Source organism: Salvelinus sp. IW2-2015, linkage group LG32 (genome assembly GCF_002910315.2).
Source record: "Salvelinus sp. IW2-2015 linkage group LG32, ASM291031v2, whole genome shotgun sequence".
Classification (NCBI taxonomy): Eukaryota; Metazoa; Chordata; class Actinopteri; order Salmoniformes; family Salmonidae; genus Salvelinus; species Salvelinus sp. IW2-2015.
Window position 1 is genome coordinate 22417802 of NC_036871.1, and position 15058 is coordinate 22432859.

The following is a 15058-nucleotide window of genomic DNA, read 5'->3' on the forward strand; positions in this document are numbered from 1 at the left end:
TACAAATATTTTAGTTCCATAATATTATATCATCTGTTCCCCCCAACATCATCTCTGATGTTTTATGTGATGACATCACAGGCATAGCAATATGATCTGAAATGGTCACAAGTCTTTTGAGAAGAGGAGCCTCAGCCATATTATATCCCTTCTTAGTTGAGACCATTACAATGTGCTTCAATTACATTAAAAAAACTAGAACGGTTCCTTAATGATTATGACACACAACCATTTTATGCCCAGTCTGTGGAGAAATTGACTGAATTGGCGACACTTTTACATCAGGGCCTAGTGGAGAGGAAACACTTTATTTTAATACATTTCCTCCCTTCCTGTCCTCTGTCATTTCTCTGTGATAGTAAACTCTCCTGGACGCATCCATCCGTTTCTGTGGCCAAGAGTGGGAATAAAATCATTAAACCATAAGTCACTTGGCAAGCAGGAATAAAGGGCCCTCTGTTTCTCTGAGTCCTCCAGAAAAGAGCTGCATGGTTTGTTGGTTTCATTTAGAAACCAACGAGTTAATGTTGCATATAATGTAATGTTTTGGAACTTAAAATGTGTTTTTACATTGACTGATGAAGCATAGTATATGACTACTGTAAGGTAAAACTGGTGTAATCAGAGGTGAGGCTTCTTCCAATGGCCAATCATTTTAGAAAGGGTCTGAAAAATGTACCAAATATGATACATGTATGACCACACGAGGGCCCCAGAGAGAGCTCTGAGAAGACAGTTCTTTAAAAAAAAAAATGCTGGTTCCAGGATCCCACCTTAAATAAGTAATTCAGTATCAATAACAAAACCAGAGTAGAGCTACAATTATCTGGTTCTCAATAGATTTGGGATATTTAAGAATACAGTACATACCAACATTCACTTACATTGAAAAAATCACCCTATAGCCTTTGTGAGCAATGTGCTGTGAAAAGCACAGAATGTGTCACGCTATCAACACCTGTCATTGACTATTAGCTACATAAAGGTGATGTTTAACCCTCAGTGGTATAAATGTTTAAGCATTCCCTATAATATTTCTGCCATTTCTATACAAGGCTTTATTTAGTTTTGAATTGATCAAATTGCCCCATTGGTAAACAGTGCCCAGTCAAGTGCCCACCACATACTGGTTATACTACTTGTGACAGTTATATTCCTATAACCCTAAGAGGATAGCTATGGACCTCTGTGTGCTTCCCTGCCTGTGTGTGTATACCCTTTCTCAGGGCTAGGGAAACCCCCTTGGCCCTTCCTCAAGACATGAAGGGAGAGTGTTGGACTGCTGAAAATAAACCCCTATTAAAGCCATTTTATTCCTGCTTCAGAGAATCATGACAGCAGAAACTGTCTCCCTCTGTAACACGTGGTGGGAGATATTTTGGGACATTAGCCTGCAAATAGACCACAAACCTATACATGACACAGAGAGCCAGGACAGTGATCTTAATTATTATGATGACAATTAATGATGCATCTTATCTAAAGTATATGGTCCTATGCTTCTGTATTGCATATACTGCGTGTACACTTTAGAACATAGTGTTTTCAGTGGTGGAAAAAGTACCCAATTGTCATACTTGAGTAAAAGTAAAAATACCTTGATAGAAAATGACTCAAGTAAAAGTGAATGTCACCCAGTAGAATTGCTAAAATATGCTTAAGTATCAAAAGTAAAAGTATAAATCATTTCACATTCTTTATATTAAGCAGACCATACGGCACCGTTTTCTTATCTTTTTAATTGACGGCTAGCCAGGGGTACACACCAACACTCAGACATTTACAAATGACGCATGTGTGTTTAGTGAGTCTGCCAGATCAGAAGCAGTAGGGATGACAAGGGATGTTCTCTTGATAAATGGGAATTAGACAATTTCTCTGTCGTGCTAAGCATTCAAAATGTAACAAGTACTTTTTGGGTGTCAGTGAAAATGTATGGAATAAAAAGTACATTCTTTTTTTAGGAATGTAGTGAAGTAAAAGTTGTAAAAAAAAAAGTATAGTTAAGATACCCCCAAAAACGTTTTAGCACATAGTAGACTATGACATTTAAATTGGTCTCGGGAAAATTGCACGATGGGTCATTTTGGGGGCAGTGATTTTAAAAATAAACAGTCTACATCTGAAATGTTTAGTCAATAAATAATATACTTAGTTGTGACTGTCCTGTTTATGAATATAACATTGAGGAATTATTTGGCTGTGTTTCAGATAGTCTGGGGGTCTGTCTACTCTTATTGAAGACAATAATAGTCTTCAAGACATGTTTAGCGTACAATTTGAAGGTAAGAATTTCAGAAACCCATTTTCACCAACAGAAATGGTTACGGCAGTAGTTGTCTTTAATGTTTCAGTGCCATAGAAATATTAAGTCACCAGTATTTAGGGACTGTTACCAATGCAATGCTTTCTCATGACCAAATGCCATGGAGCCAACCAGGGCTGTTCTTGTGGTGATGAAGTTTGACCATCCCGTGTCAGTATCACGATGAGGGAACAGTCCAATGGAAGATTCTATTCCTCCACCACCACTACAGAGAGAATTGGTCCCTTATACTATATGATTGAACTGGGTCATTTAACTGTGAAGTGGCCAGGACTTTATAGAGGATTGTAATACAGATCATTTAGTTTAACTCCAGGAGGTCCAGTAGGATAGGGAGAGTGGAGATCACTGGTTTAGTGAGAAGCTGAGCCACAGGGCTGAACCACAGTCCATTACCCCACATTTAGGTCCTGTACTGTTGGTTTATGTGGCTATAAGGATAGTTCCAACCAGCAACACAGACAGATGAATTTCACCACAATAACCTACAGATACTCTTTTAATAGAAGGGATTATTTAAAGATCTATTATTATGTTTAAACTAACCCCAACCAAACATTTAGGATAAGTTGTTACATATGTATGTTTTGTAAATGTGCCCACAGAGAAGGCTTAGAGATTGTATTCAGTTGACATGATGCCTTTCATTTGTGATTTCCTGGCTCTGTTTATCTGACTGTCACATCCTAATTTTCTTTAGGCTACAGAGAGGCTGGGAGCATAACTGGGTCAGTTATACTTCCTGAATGCTCCCGACCCTTCCAACGAGGGAAGGACAGGGGACTGGCTCGCATGGTAGCACATTTGCATTATGTCTCTTGCTATAAGGGCACAAGGCGAGACCCAAATGCAGACACAGGAGGCAGATGGTTGAGCTCTGATATTTATTATAACAAAAGGGGCAGGCAAAAAGGCAGGTTGGGGACAGGCGAGAGTTCATAAACCAGGTCAGAGTCCAAACAGTACCAGGCGATAGGCATGCTCGAGGTCAGGCCAGGCAGGGGTTCAGTGATCAGGTCTGAGTGAAAACAGTACAAGGCGATAGGCAGGCTCGAGGTCAGAACAGGCAGAGTGGTCAGGCAGGTGGATACGGTATCAGGACAGGAAGGGTCAAAACCAGGAGGGCTAGGAAAAACGCTCGTTGACTTGGCAAAACAAGACTAACTGGCACAGAGAGACAGGGCTAAAAACACCGGGGACTAATGGGGAAAACAGGTGACACCTGGAGGTGGGTGGAGCCAATCACAAAGACAGGTGAAACAGATCAGGGTGTGACACTTGCGCGTGGTGTATTTTTTTCAGATTTGTCTGGTTGGTTCTACTGTTTTTTTTTCTTCAGATTTGTCAGATTTGTCTGGTTGGTTCTAATGGGGTTTGATTTTCTATAATTGCTTTCATGTCATGTTATTCAGGTGGATTTTGACATGTGCACGCTATGCTACAGTAAGGTGTTTTATCTGACCTTTTATTGTCAAATAAGATGTTATATTTGATATATAACCAGCTTTTTTATTTACTTGTAATATATTATATTTATTTGTATTTTGTATTTGAGTTGTTACTGTTTTCTGTCATGGCATGTTCTAACACATCCAATCTCTCCTGTCATCTAAACCCACATCAACTGTTTGGATTTTGTCCCCAAAAAAACACAAATTATTCAGCTATATTCTAACAATGAACCAATTCCCTGTTGTCTCTATGTAGCCTACCATTGTCTTAAATTACAACTTATCTGTTAGTTTACCTCTATATCTGTCGTCTCTGATGTGAACTCTCTACTAACCAGCAAGCAGATTTCCCTGAGGCAGCCTATCAGAGAGCAGAGCTCACTACACACTACTTAGTGAGGTTGTAGCTGCCTGCATGCGCTGGCATCCATGCCTACTCAGCAGATGCAGGACAACTGTTAAACTGTAATCATCTGTGCTCTCTGCAACCTTATGCCATTAATACTGTGTAGGCTAAACATTCCGTGCTGAGATTACCTTCATATTAAGGAAGGGTTTTACCTTTACCCTGGCATCCGTTCGACTAGATTAGAGGTAATTTGTCACCAGTGTGGGATCATCTAAGCATAATTTACTATAAGCATGTGAAGAGATTAACAGAGAGAGAGGGAGAGGGACAGCAATAGGAGAGAGGGACAGCAATAGGAGAGAGAGAAAGAGGGACAGCAATAAGAGGGAGAAAGAGAGAGAGAAACAGCAATAGGACAGCGACACAGAGAGAGCTTGTGAGGCTTCTGACTCTCCCAATGCAGACTCACAGACCGTTGTACTGCAAGGCACAGCACAGCAGAGTGCACATGTGGAATCATGCTGATGAACTACGTCCTATCTAACTAAGGAGCTGGGCTTTGTCTAAAGATACTTTTTTCTTGTAGGCGACAGACAGCTAATCCTCCGTGTCCGGTCAAGGCTTGGCACTCCGACTACTGAGAGTTTGATTACCAACTGGACTGACAGACTGACAGAAGTGTGTGAGAGGAGCCAGCTAGAGGGATATATAAGACGTCCTGGAGTATCTGACCGGAATTCTTGTTGACGGTGGAAAGATGACATCCAAGTCTTCCAGGCTGGGCAGACCTTCGGCAGGGTCCAAGCAGCCCTCTCAGAGGAAGGATTGCCCGGTGGGTAACCGCTCCTGTATGCTGCGGGTCGGGGAGAGGCTGATGAGGGCTGGGAGTGAGGGGAACCTACATGTAGTGAGACCCAAACCTGTCCAGCAGACACCCCTGGAGGAAGGACACCAACAGTCCAGCTCCATCACACCCAAAGGTAGGAACTCTCAAAGTCTTTAAGCTTATAGTCTAAGGCACTTACTACTGTACTGCAAGACTTTAGTAGTAATTTACTAACTCATTGTTTTCTGATGATGTACTGTATGAGCCATAGGATATTGTATTGACAATGACATTGTGTCAAAGTCAATACACCACAAATGGAATCTGATTATGTACAGTGCTACTGTAGCCAACAGTACATGCCTCTGTGCATCAGTCATGATCACCCCACCAACACTCTCACACTCTCTCTATCGCCCTCACCTACACGCCGAACAACGCCGACACAAACACACACACACACACACACACACCACACACACACACCACACACACCACACAACACACACACACACACACACACACACACACACCACACACACACACACACACACACACAGAGAGAGAAGATACACAATTACTGTACAGTATGTGGAGGGCTTAGATCACCCTGTCAGAGGGCTATTTTGTATTGTAATGCATTCCTGGGTGAAGCACATGAGTCTGGCCACATTGTTCTGCCTAGGCCACCTCAGCAGCCAGTGGATTAAGCCCAGGGGTCAACCCTTTTAGCTCTCATTGTGCTGATTAGTTACATTCCCCCTCTTATCATCACATTCTCTTTCAGTAAAGTTGGGTTAATCTCCTGTCCCGGTTCAAAAGTAACTGCTGCTGCAGACCCTCTGATTGCAAATTTTACCGTTTTGAATTTAACCTTGCCAACTCTGCAGCTGGAATCAGTCGCATAGAGAAAAAAAAAATTCTCACACTATCCAGGGTACAAATGAGGCTGTGAGTGAACTCAGGTTCCCTCTAGGTTTAATATATAATTTGAGCTGACGAACAATGGCTGCGATACATGGCCTATAACTAACAGATGACATTTCCTGTGGCTGTCTATCTATCGTCAGTTGCTGCCAGTGGCAGGCTTAACACCATGTATTCGGAGAAAGATCTGAACACTAATCCTCTGCTCTCCTCTCAGGACATGATACAAGACTGTTCTGCTAAACTACCCTTTAACCAGCCTATTTTTGAAATGTCTTCCCTTTCTCCATACATTGTGACAAACTGTATTTCTCACACTGAGCCCTTGGCTTAAAATCCTCTCACACTTGCTGTCACATGCAAGTTACATAAAGTAGACTTAAAATAGAATAGTACTGAACCTGGTCTTCTATCGTGAGTGGTAGTAGTTTTGCAATTTAGTTGGGAGTAAATAACCTGTTGAGTTTTAGTGTGTGAATGATTCATCATGAGGGCCCTCCCAGCCATGGTTCGCCTGCTTAACAGTTGATGATGATCTCATCTTTCATTGTCTACATCTGTTGTTTATTGTGTTTTAGTTAGTATTGTCAATTCTAATATTCAAATGTAAGTTGTAGCTACTCACAATTCAGCATGTTGCTGCCAGTTGCTCTATATTTTTTGTCAAATAATAATTACACTGTTTTCTTTTGATCTAAATCTTTTGGCGCATCACAATGCCTGCCACTGGACACAGTCTGGTGGTAATTATCAGTGCATATCTCAATATCTAAGCTGCAAGATCACCCAAAACTGTAGTATTAACCTGATGAGTTTTGTGCCTTCTAACCCCTTTTATACATTGTCTGTTAAAGCTACAGTCTGGGTTGTACCATTGTTTTCGTATATTATTTTCCGCATCCGTAGATACCAACCATTAGCCTGTGTGATTAACGGTGGCTGAGCAACAGCGGTGTTTGTGAGACAAGGACAGATCGCGAAGGAGCCGCGGGGACAGGTCTTTTTACAAAATCGTCTGTAGAGTCCAAAGGATTTGAGCTACAAACTATTAAAAGCAATCTATGAAAAGCTGAGACTCCCACGAACACGTTTTTCTCTGACTCTCACATGCTACACAAGAGTCGTTAGAAGGTAAGGGGTTCTTCTACATAGAAGATCATAGGAAATCACAGGACATACTGTAGTGTCTATGATACTGTAATAAGCTCACATAGTTGCTGTCACAAACTCCAAACTCCACACAGTTGTCAGATATTTAGTTAGATATTCATTTCCCATTGAGCAAACCATTTCTGTACGTACAGTATTCATATAAATTCATTGTTATCAGGTTTTTGCTTTGGCGGACCTTAGTTTTTATTGACATTTGTCACGAATGTAACTTTATGTCAAATTGTTATCTGTTCTACTTGTAGCCCTGGTTGTCCTGAAAATAATTGTAAAACACTTAATTGAGAGGCTAAATATAAGGGGGAAACACGCAGGTAAATGAAAAGCCAACTTTTTGCTGGAGTCTTGGGGCTGATAGGGTTAAAGCAAAGACCGTTCTCAACAGGCTTTCTCAGGTTTCAGCTTCAAAGTGGATGCCTGTTTTTTAGATAAAGATACTGGTGTCTTTATCAACACCTTGTTTCCAAAGATAGAGATGGGTTTCTGAGCAAGTGTTGACAGGTTTTAAAGTTCATACTTTTAAACATCAATATCCACTAGATTAAACTAATGGGCAAATCTGATGGTATTATTATCAGAATAATTATCCACTGAAATGTACAATCCTCTTGTGAAATTTAACCTAAGTGCTCTGTCAATTGTAACATGAAGACTGTTTGTCATGATGTGGAGTAGAAATGGATTTAGGATGTGAATTATACTTTTTTTCATTACATTGTATCCTTTATTGCCTAAAAAACCCTTATCTGTGTATTATTGGATCTAACAGACCTTTTTCATTTTGACCAAGTCACTTCATTTTCAGTTACGTAACCCATGTGATCTGTTAATTATGGCAATCCTTGTGTCATCTCAGGCAGCAGCCTAGCTCGCAGACCCTGATTCTGATTCGCTCTGACAGCTGCATGATTTCAGATCAGACGGAAGTCTGCCCGGTCCCGTCCGTCCCAACCCCCACCTCTACAGCCTCTACACTACAGCCCTAATGACATGTGTCTTTTTTATAGCCACAACAGTGATGCATGCTTTCATGAACTCAACACATCTGAAACAGCTGCTCAGTTGATTTAACTTCATTTTGTTCCCTTGTTAATAATGATTTAGGTGATACTGGCGTGACATGGCTATTTCTGTGGCTTTGGTTTAGTCTCGGGATGAGATGCATACAGATGACATCATCGAGGCCAGTGTTCTCATAAACAATAGAAATTCCTGCTCTCCCATTCGGAAAACCATCCCTAATTCTCCAAATTACTCCTTATAACTAGAACTGTGCCACTTCTCTTCCAAGTTTATGATTGACTCAGATTGACTTACAGTAACTACCCAGCTACCCTGCAGATATTTACTTTAAAAGAACCCTTTAAAATGAAAGTTTTTATTGGCGTTTGTTTTTCTTCCCTCTGGTAGATTCACAGGCCAATAGAGGAGCGTACATACAGCCTGTAGCTGTATGTTATTATAGCTAATGGAGCCACCCAGGCTACAAAAAAATGTAATACAAATTCTGGATGTCCCTCTCTCTTGGTGTCCATAACCTGTTACAGTAAGTATGTAAGGACGTTCATGTTCCATGCTTTTATTGTTGTAACGTTTTGTTGCACACCACATGCTTGACAGCCCCCACCAAGACAGTTATTAAAAACACTCCCCCGCATACTAGTGCTGGGGGCATAATGTGAGATCTAAGTCATGCAACAAGGATGAACAAGCTAGGGAGAGAAGAAGTAAGCACATTCTGTATAAACTGATTAGAGCATACCCTAAAGCCATGTTTGGTCAAGTTCACACGAGGTTACTGAAACTGTTGTAATTCAAATTTATTTAACTAGTCTTTGTGATAGCATGCCAAATTACCAATAAAGAAAATGTATTTGGAAACTGTGGTTGGCAAAGTTAATAACAGCTGATAATGAGCATAATAGGGCATGTATTAAACAGTAAAGGATCAGTTCAGACTTCTATGCAATTTATAAAATGCTACCCTGAACCAAGCAACAGGTTGATGTCATGTGAGGCATCGATTATTGTGAAAGTTTGTGTTTATTAGGTGTTTTATTGCTACAGTATGCCAACAGTGTTATACTGTATATAGTAGGCTATAGGCTATTTCAGGCAGCACATCAATTCCACCCTCTCAACATCTTTGAAAACTGACTGAAGGGTCAATTAAGTAAATTACATTGAACACAGGTTTTGATTTAAAGTGGGTGTGGCGTACCTCCCCATGTCTTTACATGAGATGGATACGGGAATAGGTTTTTGATTAAATTGTTGGGCTATCTAGATAATTGAAAGATAAGTGAAAATTCACTTAACAGACATGCCAACATCCTTCAGGAGTGTAAAAAGGGGGAGGGGAAATCCTTGGGATAACTTGTGTTAAAGTCAGTGATCAGTAGGGCTGTATGAGTTGATAGAGCTAGGCTCTTTCCAAATGGCACCCTAATTCCCTACACAGAGCACTACTTTTGACCAGATCCCTTGGTGCACTACATAGGAAAAGGGATGCATAACTAGTGAATGAGGGGTCTTAAAAGGATGGGGAAGTAGCCTTGTGAGCAGACAGAAAGGAAGAATAAAATATTACTACGGTATTGCTTTGCTCTCCCAGGACTCATCTTTCAAAACGGTCTCATAAGATATTCATTTTCTAGCTCAAAACCTTGTCACATACTATTTCATAGCATATTTTCAAGGCTGAATGTCCCAGCCTTCAGACTCAGTGAAGTGCATCAGATAAAAAACAACTCAAGTCTCACAATATCAACAATATGTAGTCTGCCTCCTCTAGAACAGACTGCCTTTATACCCTATAATTAGGGGTTCACAGCTTTTAATTGATCAAATAACTCAAGTATACTGTAGCTTGGTAACTTTTTTTCTAATTACCAATCTATACTTGAGTTATTTGACTTTGTATGTAGAGGCCATGAGTAACTTGGTCAAAAAGAATGGCACCGATTGGCCTATATGCGGTCTCACTTAAACCCAAATATCTGTCGCCCCGTTTGACCTAGAGGCTTGAAACTTTGTACTGTAGGTAGGTGTATTTCTTCATGCTGAACAAATTTGCCTCAAGGACCCATAAGTTTTGTTAGGACAGATTTTCCTCCAACCTGGACATTTTGTAAAGCTTCTCATGAACCTTAAGTCCAAATAACACCAAATTTGGGTATGTAGACCCATGTTACCTCCTAACTTATACTGAACAAAAATATAAATGCAACATGTAAAGTGTTGGTCCCATGTCTCATGAGCTAAAATAAAAAATCACAGAAATGTTCCATACGCACAAAAAGCTTCTTTCGCAAAAATGTTGTGCACAAATGTGTTTACATCCCTGTTAGTGAGCATTTCTCCTTTGCCAAGATAATCCATCCACCTGACAGGTGTAGCATATCAAGAAGTTGATTAAACAGCATGATCATTACACAGGTGCACCTTGTGCTGGGGACAATAAAAGACCACTCTAAAATATGGAGTTTTGTCACACAATACAAAGCCACAGATGTCTCAAGTTATGAGGGAGTGTTCAATTTTCAGGCTGACTGCAGGAATGTCTACCAGAGATGTTGCCAGAGAATTGAATGTTAATTTCTCTACCATAAGCCACCTCCAACGTTGTTTTAGAGAATTTGGCAGTACATCCAACCGGCCTCACAACCGCAGACTTTTTCTGTCTGTTATAAAGGGAAAAACTAATTCCGATTGGCTGGGACTGGCTCCCCAGTGTGTGGTCTTGGCTCCCAAATGATTACATTACAAATGATTAGGCCTATGGCTGCGCTCCTGCCCAGTCATGTGAAATCCATAGATTAGGGAATAATGAATTTATTTCAATTTACTGATTTCCTTGTATGAACTGTAACTCAGTAAAATCTTTTAAATTGTTTGATGTTGCGTTTATATTTTTGTTCAGTGCAGTTTGAGAAAAGCTAAGGGATTGATTAAGAGATGCCGGAGTTTTTGATAAATCAGGAAATCAGATTTTACGTGTTTATTTAAATCCTTTGTACACTGAAACTTTTTTTGCGTCATCAAAGACATTACCACGATGAACCATGTTAAGTTTGGCATTGATATAAAAAAGGAAACGTAACTTTTTTGACTATGGAGCGCTAATGCTTAAAATAATCAAAAAATCTTCTCATAGACAAAGTCAGATTCACTCCCAATTTGCTCTATGCACTCATCACAGTAGTCCTTAAAGAGTTTTAGAAAATAACGATGATGCATTCAAAGATGGCCACACTATACCAGTAGATGCAAAGTGTCTTCAGGAAGTTTTCATACCCCTTGACTTATTCCACATTTTGTTGAGTTACAGCCTGAATTCAAAATGGATTAAAAATATTTCTCACCCATCTACACCCCATAATGACAAAGTGAAAACATGTTTTTAGAAATGTTTGCAAATGTATTGAAAATGAAATACAGAAATGTCTCATTTACATAAGTATTCACACCCCTGAGTCAATACGTTGTAGAAGCACCTTTGGCGGCAATTACAGCTTTGAGTCGTCTTGGGTATGTCTGTATCAGCTTTGCACATCTGGATTTGGGGATTTTTTTCCCATTCTTCCTTGCAGATTTTCTCAAGCTCTGTTAAATTAGGTAGTTAGCGGAGGTGAACAGCAATCTTCAAGTCTTTCCACAGATTTTCAATGGAATTTAAATCTGGGCTTTGGCTGTGCCACTCAATGACTTTTACATTCTAACACAGAACCCAAACCGGCTATGCGCATGCGCTATCGTGCATACATTTATTTTGTCCCCCTACACCAAACGCGATCATGACACGCAGGTTAAAATATCAAAACAAACTCTGAACCAATTACATTAATTTGGGGACAGGTCGAAAAGCATTAAACATGTATGGTAATTTAGCTAGTTAGCTTGCACTTTCTAGCTAATTTCTCCTATTTAGCTAGCTTGCTGTTGCTAGCTAATTTGTCCTGGGATATAAACATTGAGTTATTTTACCTGAAATGCACAAGGTCCTCTACTACGACAATTAATCCACACATAAAACGGCCAACCGAATCATTTCTAGTCATCTCTCCTCCTTCCAGGCTTTTTCATCTTTGAACTTATATGGTGATTGGCATCTAAACTTTCATAGTATTACCACGACAACCGGCAAAACATTTAGTCTTTCAATCACCCACGTGGGTATAACCAATGAGGAGATGGCACGTGGGTACCTGCTTCTATAAACTAATGAGAAGGGAGAGGCAGGACTTGCAGCGCGATCTGCGTCAGAAATAGGAATGACTTCTATTTTAGCCCTTGGCAACGCAGACGCTCGTTGGTGCGTACGCGCAATAATTGAATAACATGGATTTCTAAATTTATTTTGCAACGCTCGTGCACGCGACGTGTCCAGTCTGGTCAGCATGTAAAGGGCCTAACCTGAACCATGAAAAACATCCCCAGACCATTATTCCATTCAGGCAGGTAGCGTTCTACTGGCGTCTGCCAAACCCAGATGCGTCCGTCGCACTACCAGATGGTGAAGCGGGATTCATTATTCCAGAGAACCCGTTTCCACTGCTCCAGAGTCCAATGGTGGCGAGCTTTACACCACTCCAGCCGATGCTTGGTATTGTGCATGGTGATCTTAGGCTTATGTGTGGCTGCTCAGCCATGGAAACCCACTTCATGAAGCTCCCGAAAAAACAGTTATTTTGCTGACGTTGCTTCCAGAGGCAGTTTGGAACCCAGTAGTGAGTGTTGCAACCGAGGACAGACTATTTTTACGCACTTCAGCACTCGGCAGTCCCGTTCTGTGAGCTTGTGTGGCCTACCACTTCGTGGCTGAGCCGTTGTTGCTCCTAGATGTTCCACTTCACAATAACAGCACTTACAGTTGACCAGGACAGCTCTAGCATGGCAGACATTTAACAAACTGACTTGTTGGGAAGGTGGAATCCTATGACGGTGACACATTGAAAATCACTGAGCTCTTCAGTAAGGCCATTCTACTGCCAATGTTTGTCTATGGAGATTGCATGGCTGTGTGGTCGATTTTATACACCTGTCAGCAATGGGTGTGTCTGAAATAACGGAATCCACTAATTTCAAGGGGTGTCCACATAGTTTTGTATATATAGTGTACGTAAATTAGATATTTCTGTATTTCATTTTTAATAAATAAGTAAACTTTCTGAAGGCACTGTAACCTAATATGCTAAGAAATACTTCCAACATCTTCTTCTCATGAAACACAAGACCAAATTACAATTTTTGGGGAATGTAGGCCCATGGTACATGTCTGATTTTACATGTCCATTTAAACCACTGTAAATCGACTCCACAGGGGCCTATCAAACTTGTMATTGATATCATGGACGTCCCTAAGATGAACCACACTGAATTTGGAATTGATATCTCAAAAACCAAGGAAACTTAACAACTCATTCTTTGTATATGTAACTTTAATGCTCAAAATCATCTGCAATCATCTTCTCCTCATGAACCATACATCAGATTCACTCCAGATGTTGTATTTAGACTCATTACATCAGTATTTAATGGTTTTGAGAAAAAAGTACCTAATAGATGCATGTTAGCGCATATGCTAAGTTGGGCACACTACACCACTAGATGGCACCATATCTCACCAGGGCAATAAGAACTGAATCGATGGACATGGGGCCATGAAATTTGGTATGTGAACATATTGTATATGTCCTTAGAAGCTGTGAGAATATAAAGTCACTGCAACATTAGATGGCTGCACCAGACCAGTTTGTGGCACTGTCATTGGCACCAGTCACACCATAGGATATTAGAGCAAAAACTATTGATCAAGTGGACTTTGTCTCATGCAAATGTTAGATTTAAATTATGCAGACGAACAATGTTAAATATCATGAAAATAACGCTGAAAATATTTCACAAATCTTAACATAAACCATTAGTCATATTGACCCCATTATTGGTATATAAATATTTATATTAAGTAATGACTAAGAATGATTACTTGCTGCATTCAAAGATAGCCAACCTACAGCACTAGACTAAACTTAACTTGTGTCATCCTTGTGGTATTGAGAGATAAACATGGTAATACTTTTACTGATTGCACATAAAGGAAGATAGTTCCTACATTAAGGAATATACAAACAGTGGCCAGTTTATTAGGTACACCCATCTAGTGCCAGGTCAGATCCCCTTTGCCTCCAGAACAGCCTGAATTATTGGGGGGTGGAAACAAGGGACCTAACGTGTGCCAGAAAAACATTCACCACACCATTACACCACCACCACCACCACCACCCGCCTGTACCGTTGACACCAGGCAGGATGAGGCCATGGACTCATGCTGTTTATGCCAAATCCTGACTCTTCTATCAGCATGACGCAACAGGAACCGGGATTCGTCGGACCAGGCAATGTTTTTCCACTCCTCAATTGTCCAGTGTTGGTGATCGCGTGCCCACTGGAGCCTCTTCTTCTTGTTTTTAGCTGATAGGAGTGGCAAGAACCGACAAGTTGTGCTGTTCTGCACACCACTGTTGTACTGCACCAGTATTTGCCTGTTTGTGTTCCGCCTGTTAGCTTGCATGATTCTTGCCATTCTCCTTTGACCTCTCATCAACAAGCTGTTTTCGGCTACAGGACTGCCACTGACTGGAGGTTTTCTGTTTGTTGCACATTTCTCTGTAAATCCTAGACACTGTTGTGTGTGAAAATACCAGGAGGCCCGCCGTATCTGATATACTGGAACAGGCGCGCCTGGCACCGACAATCATATCACGCTCAAAGCCAATTAGGTCACTCGTTTTGCCCATTCTAACTTTCAATCAAACAGTTCCTGAATGCCTCAATGCCTGTCTACCTGTTTTTTTTTTATAGCAACCCACAGTCACATGACCCACTGTCRGTAGGAGAGAACCATTTTCGTGAACGGGGTGGTGTACCTAATAAACTGGACACTGAATGTACTGTACATCGCCATTTCATAGGCTTCATTAGGAAATGTGTTGATGATGTTGTACCCA

The 15058-nt window shown here is 40.6% G+C and overlaps 1 protein-coding gene across 1 annotated transcript in view; it reads left to right on the top strand.

Annotated features, from left to right (window-relative positions):
- The first annotated feature begins 4531 nt into the window (after positions 1-4531).
- Positions 4532-15058, top strand: part of si:ch211-207d6.2 (sickle tail protein homolog) — an 85396-nt gene continuing 74869 nt past the window's right edge. Inside the window, exon 1 of the mRNA XM_070436563.1 lies at positions 4532-5106. Coding sequence (XP_070292664.1) covers positions 4884-5106 — 223 coding nt within the window. The 5' untranslated portion in view covers positions 4532-4883. The remainder of the gene's footprint in view (positions 5107-15058) is intronic.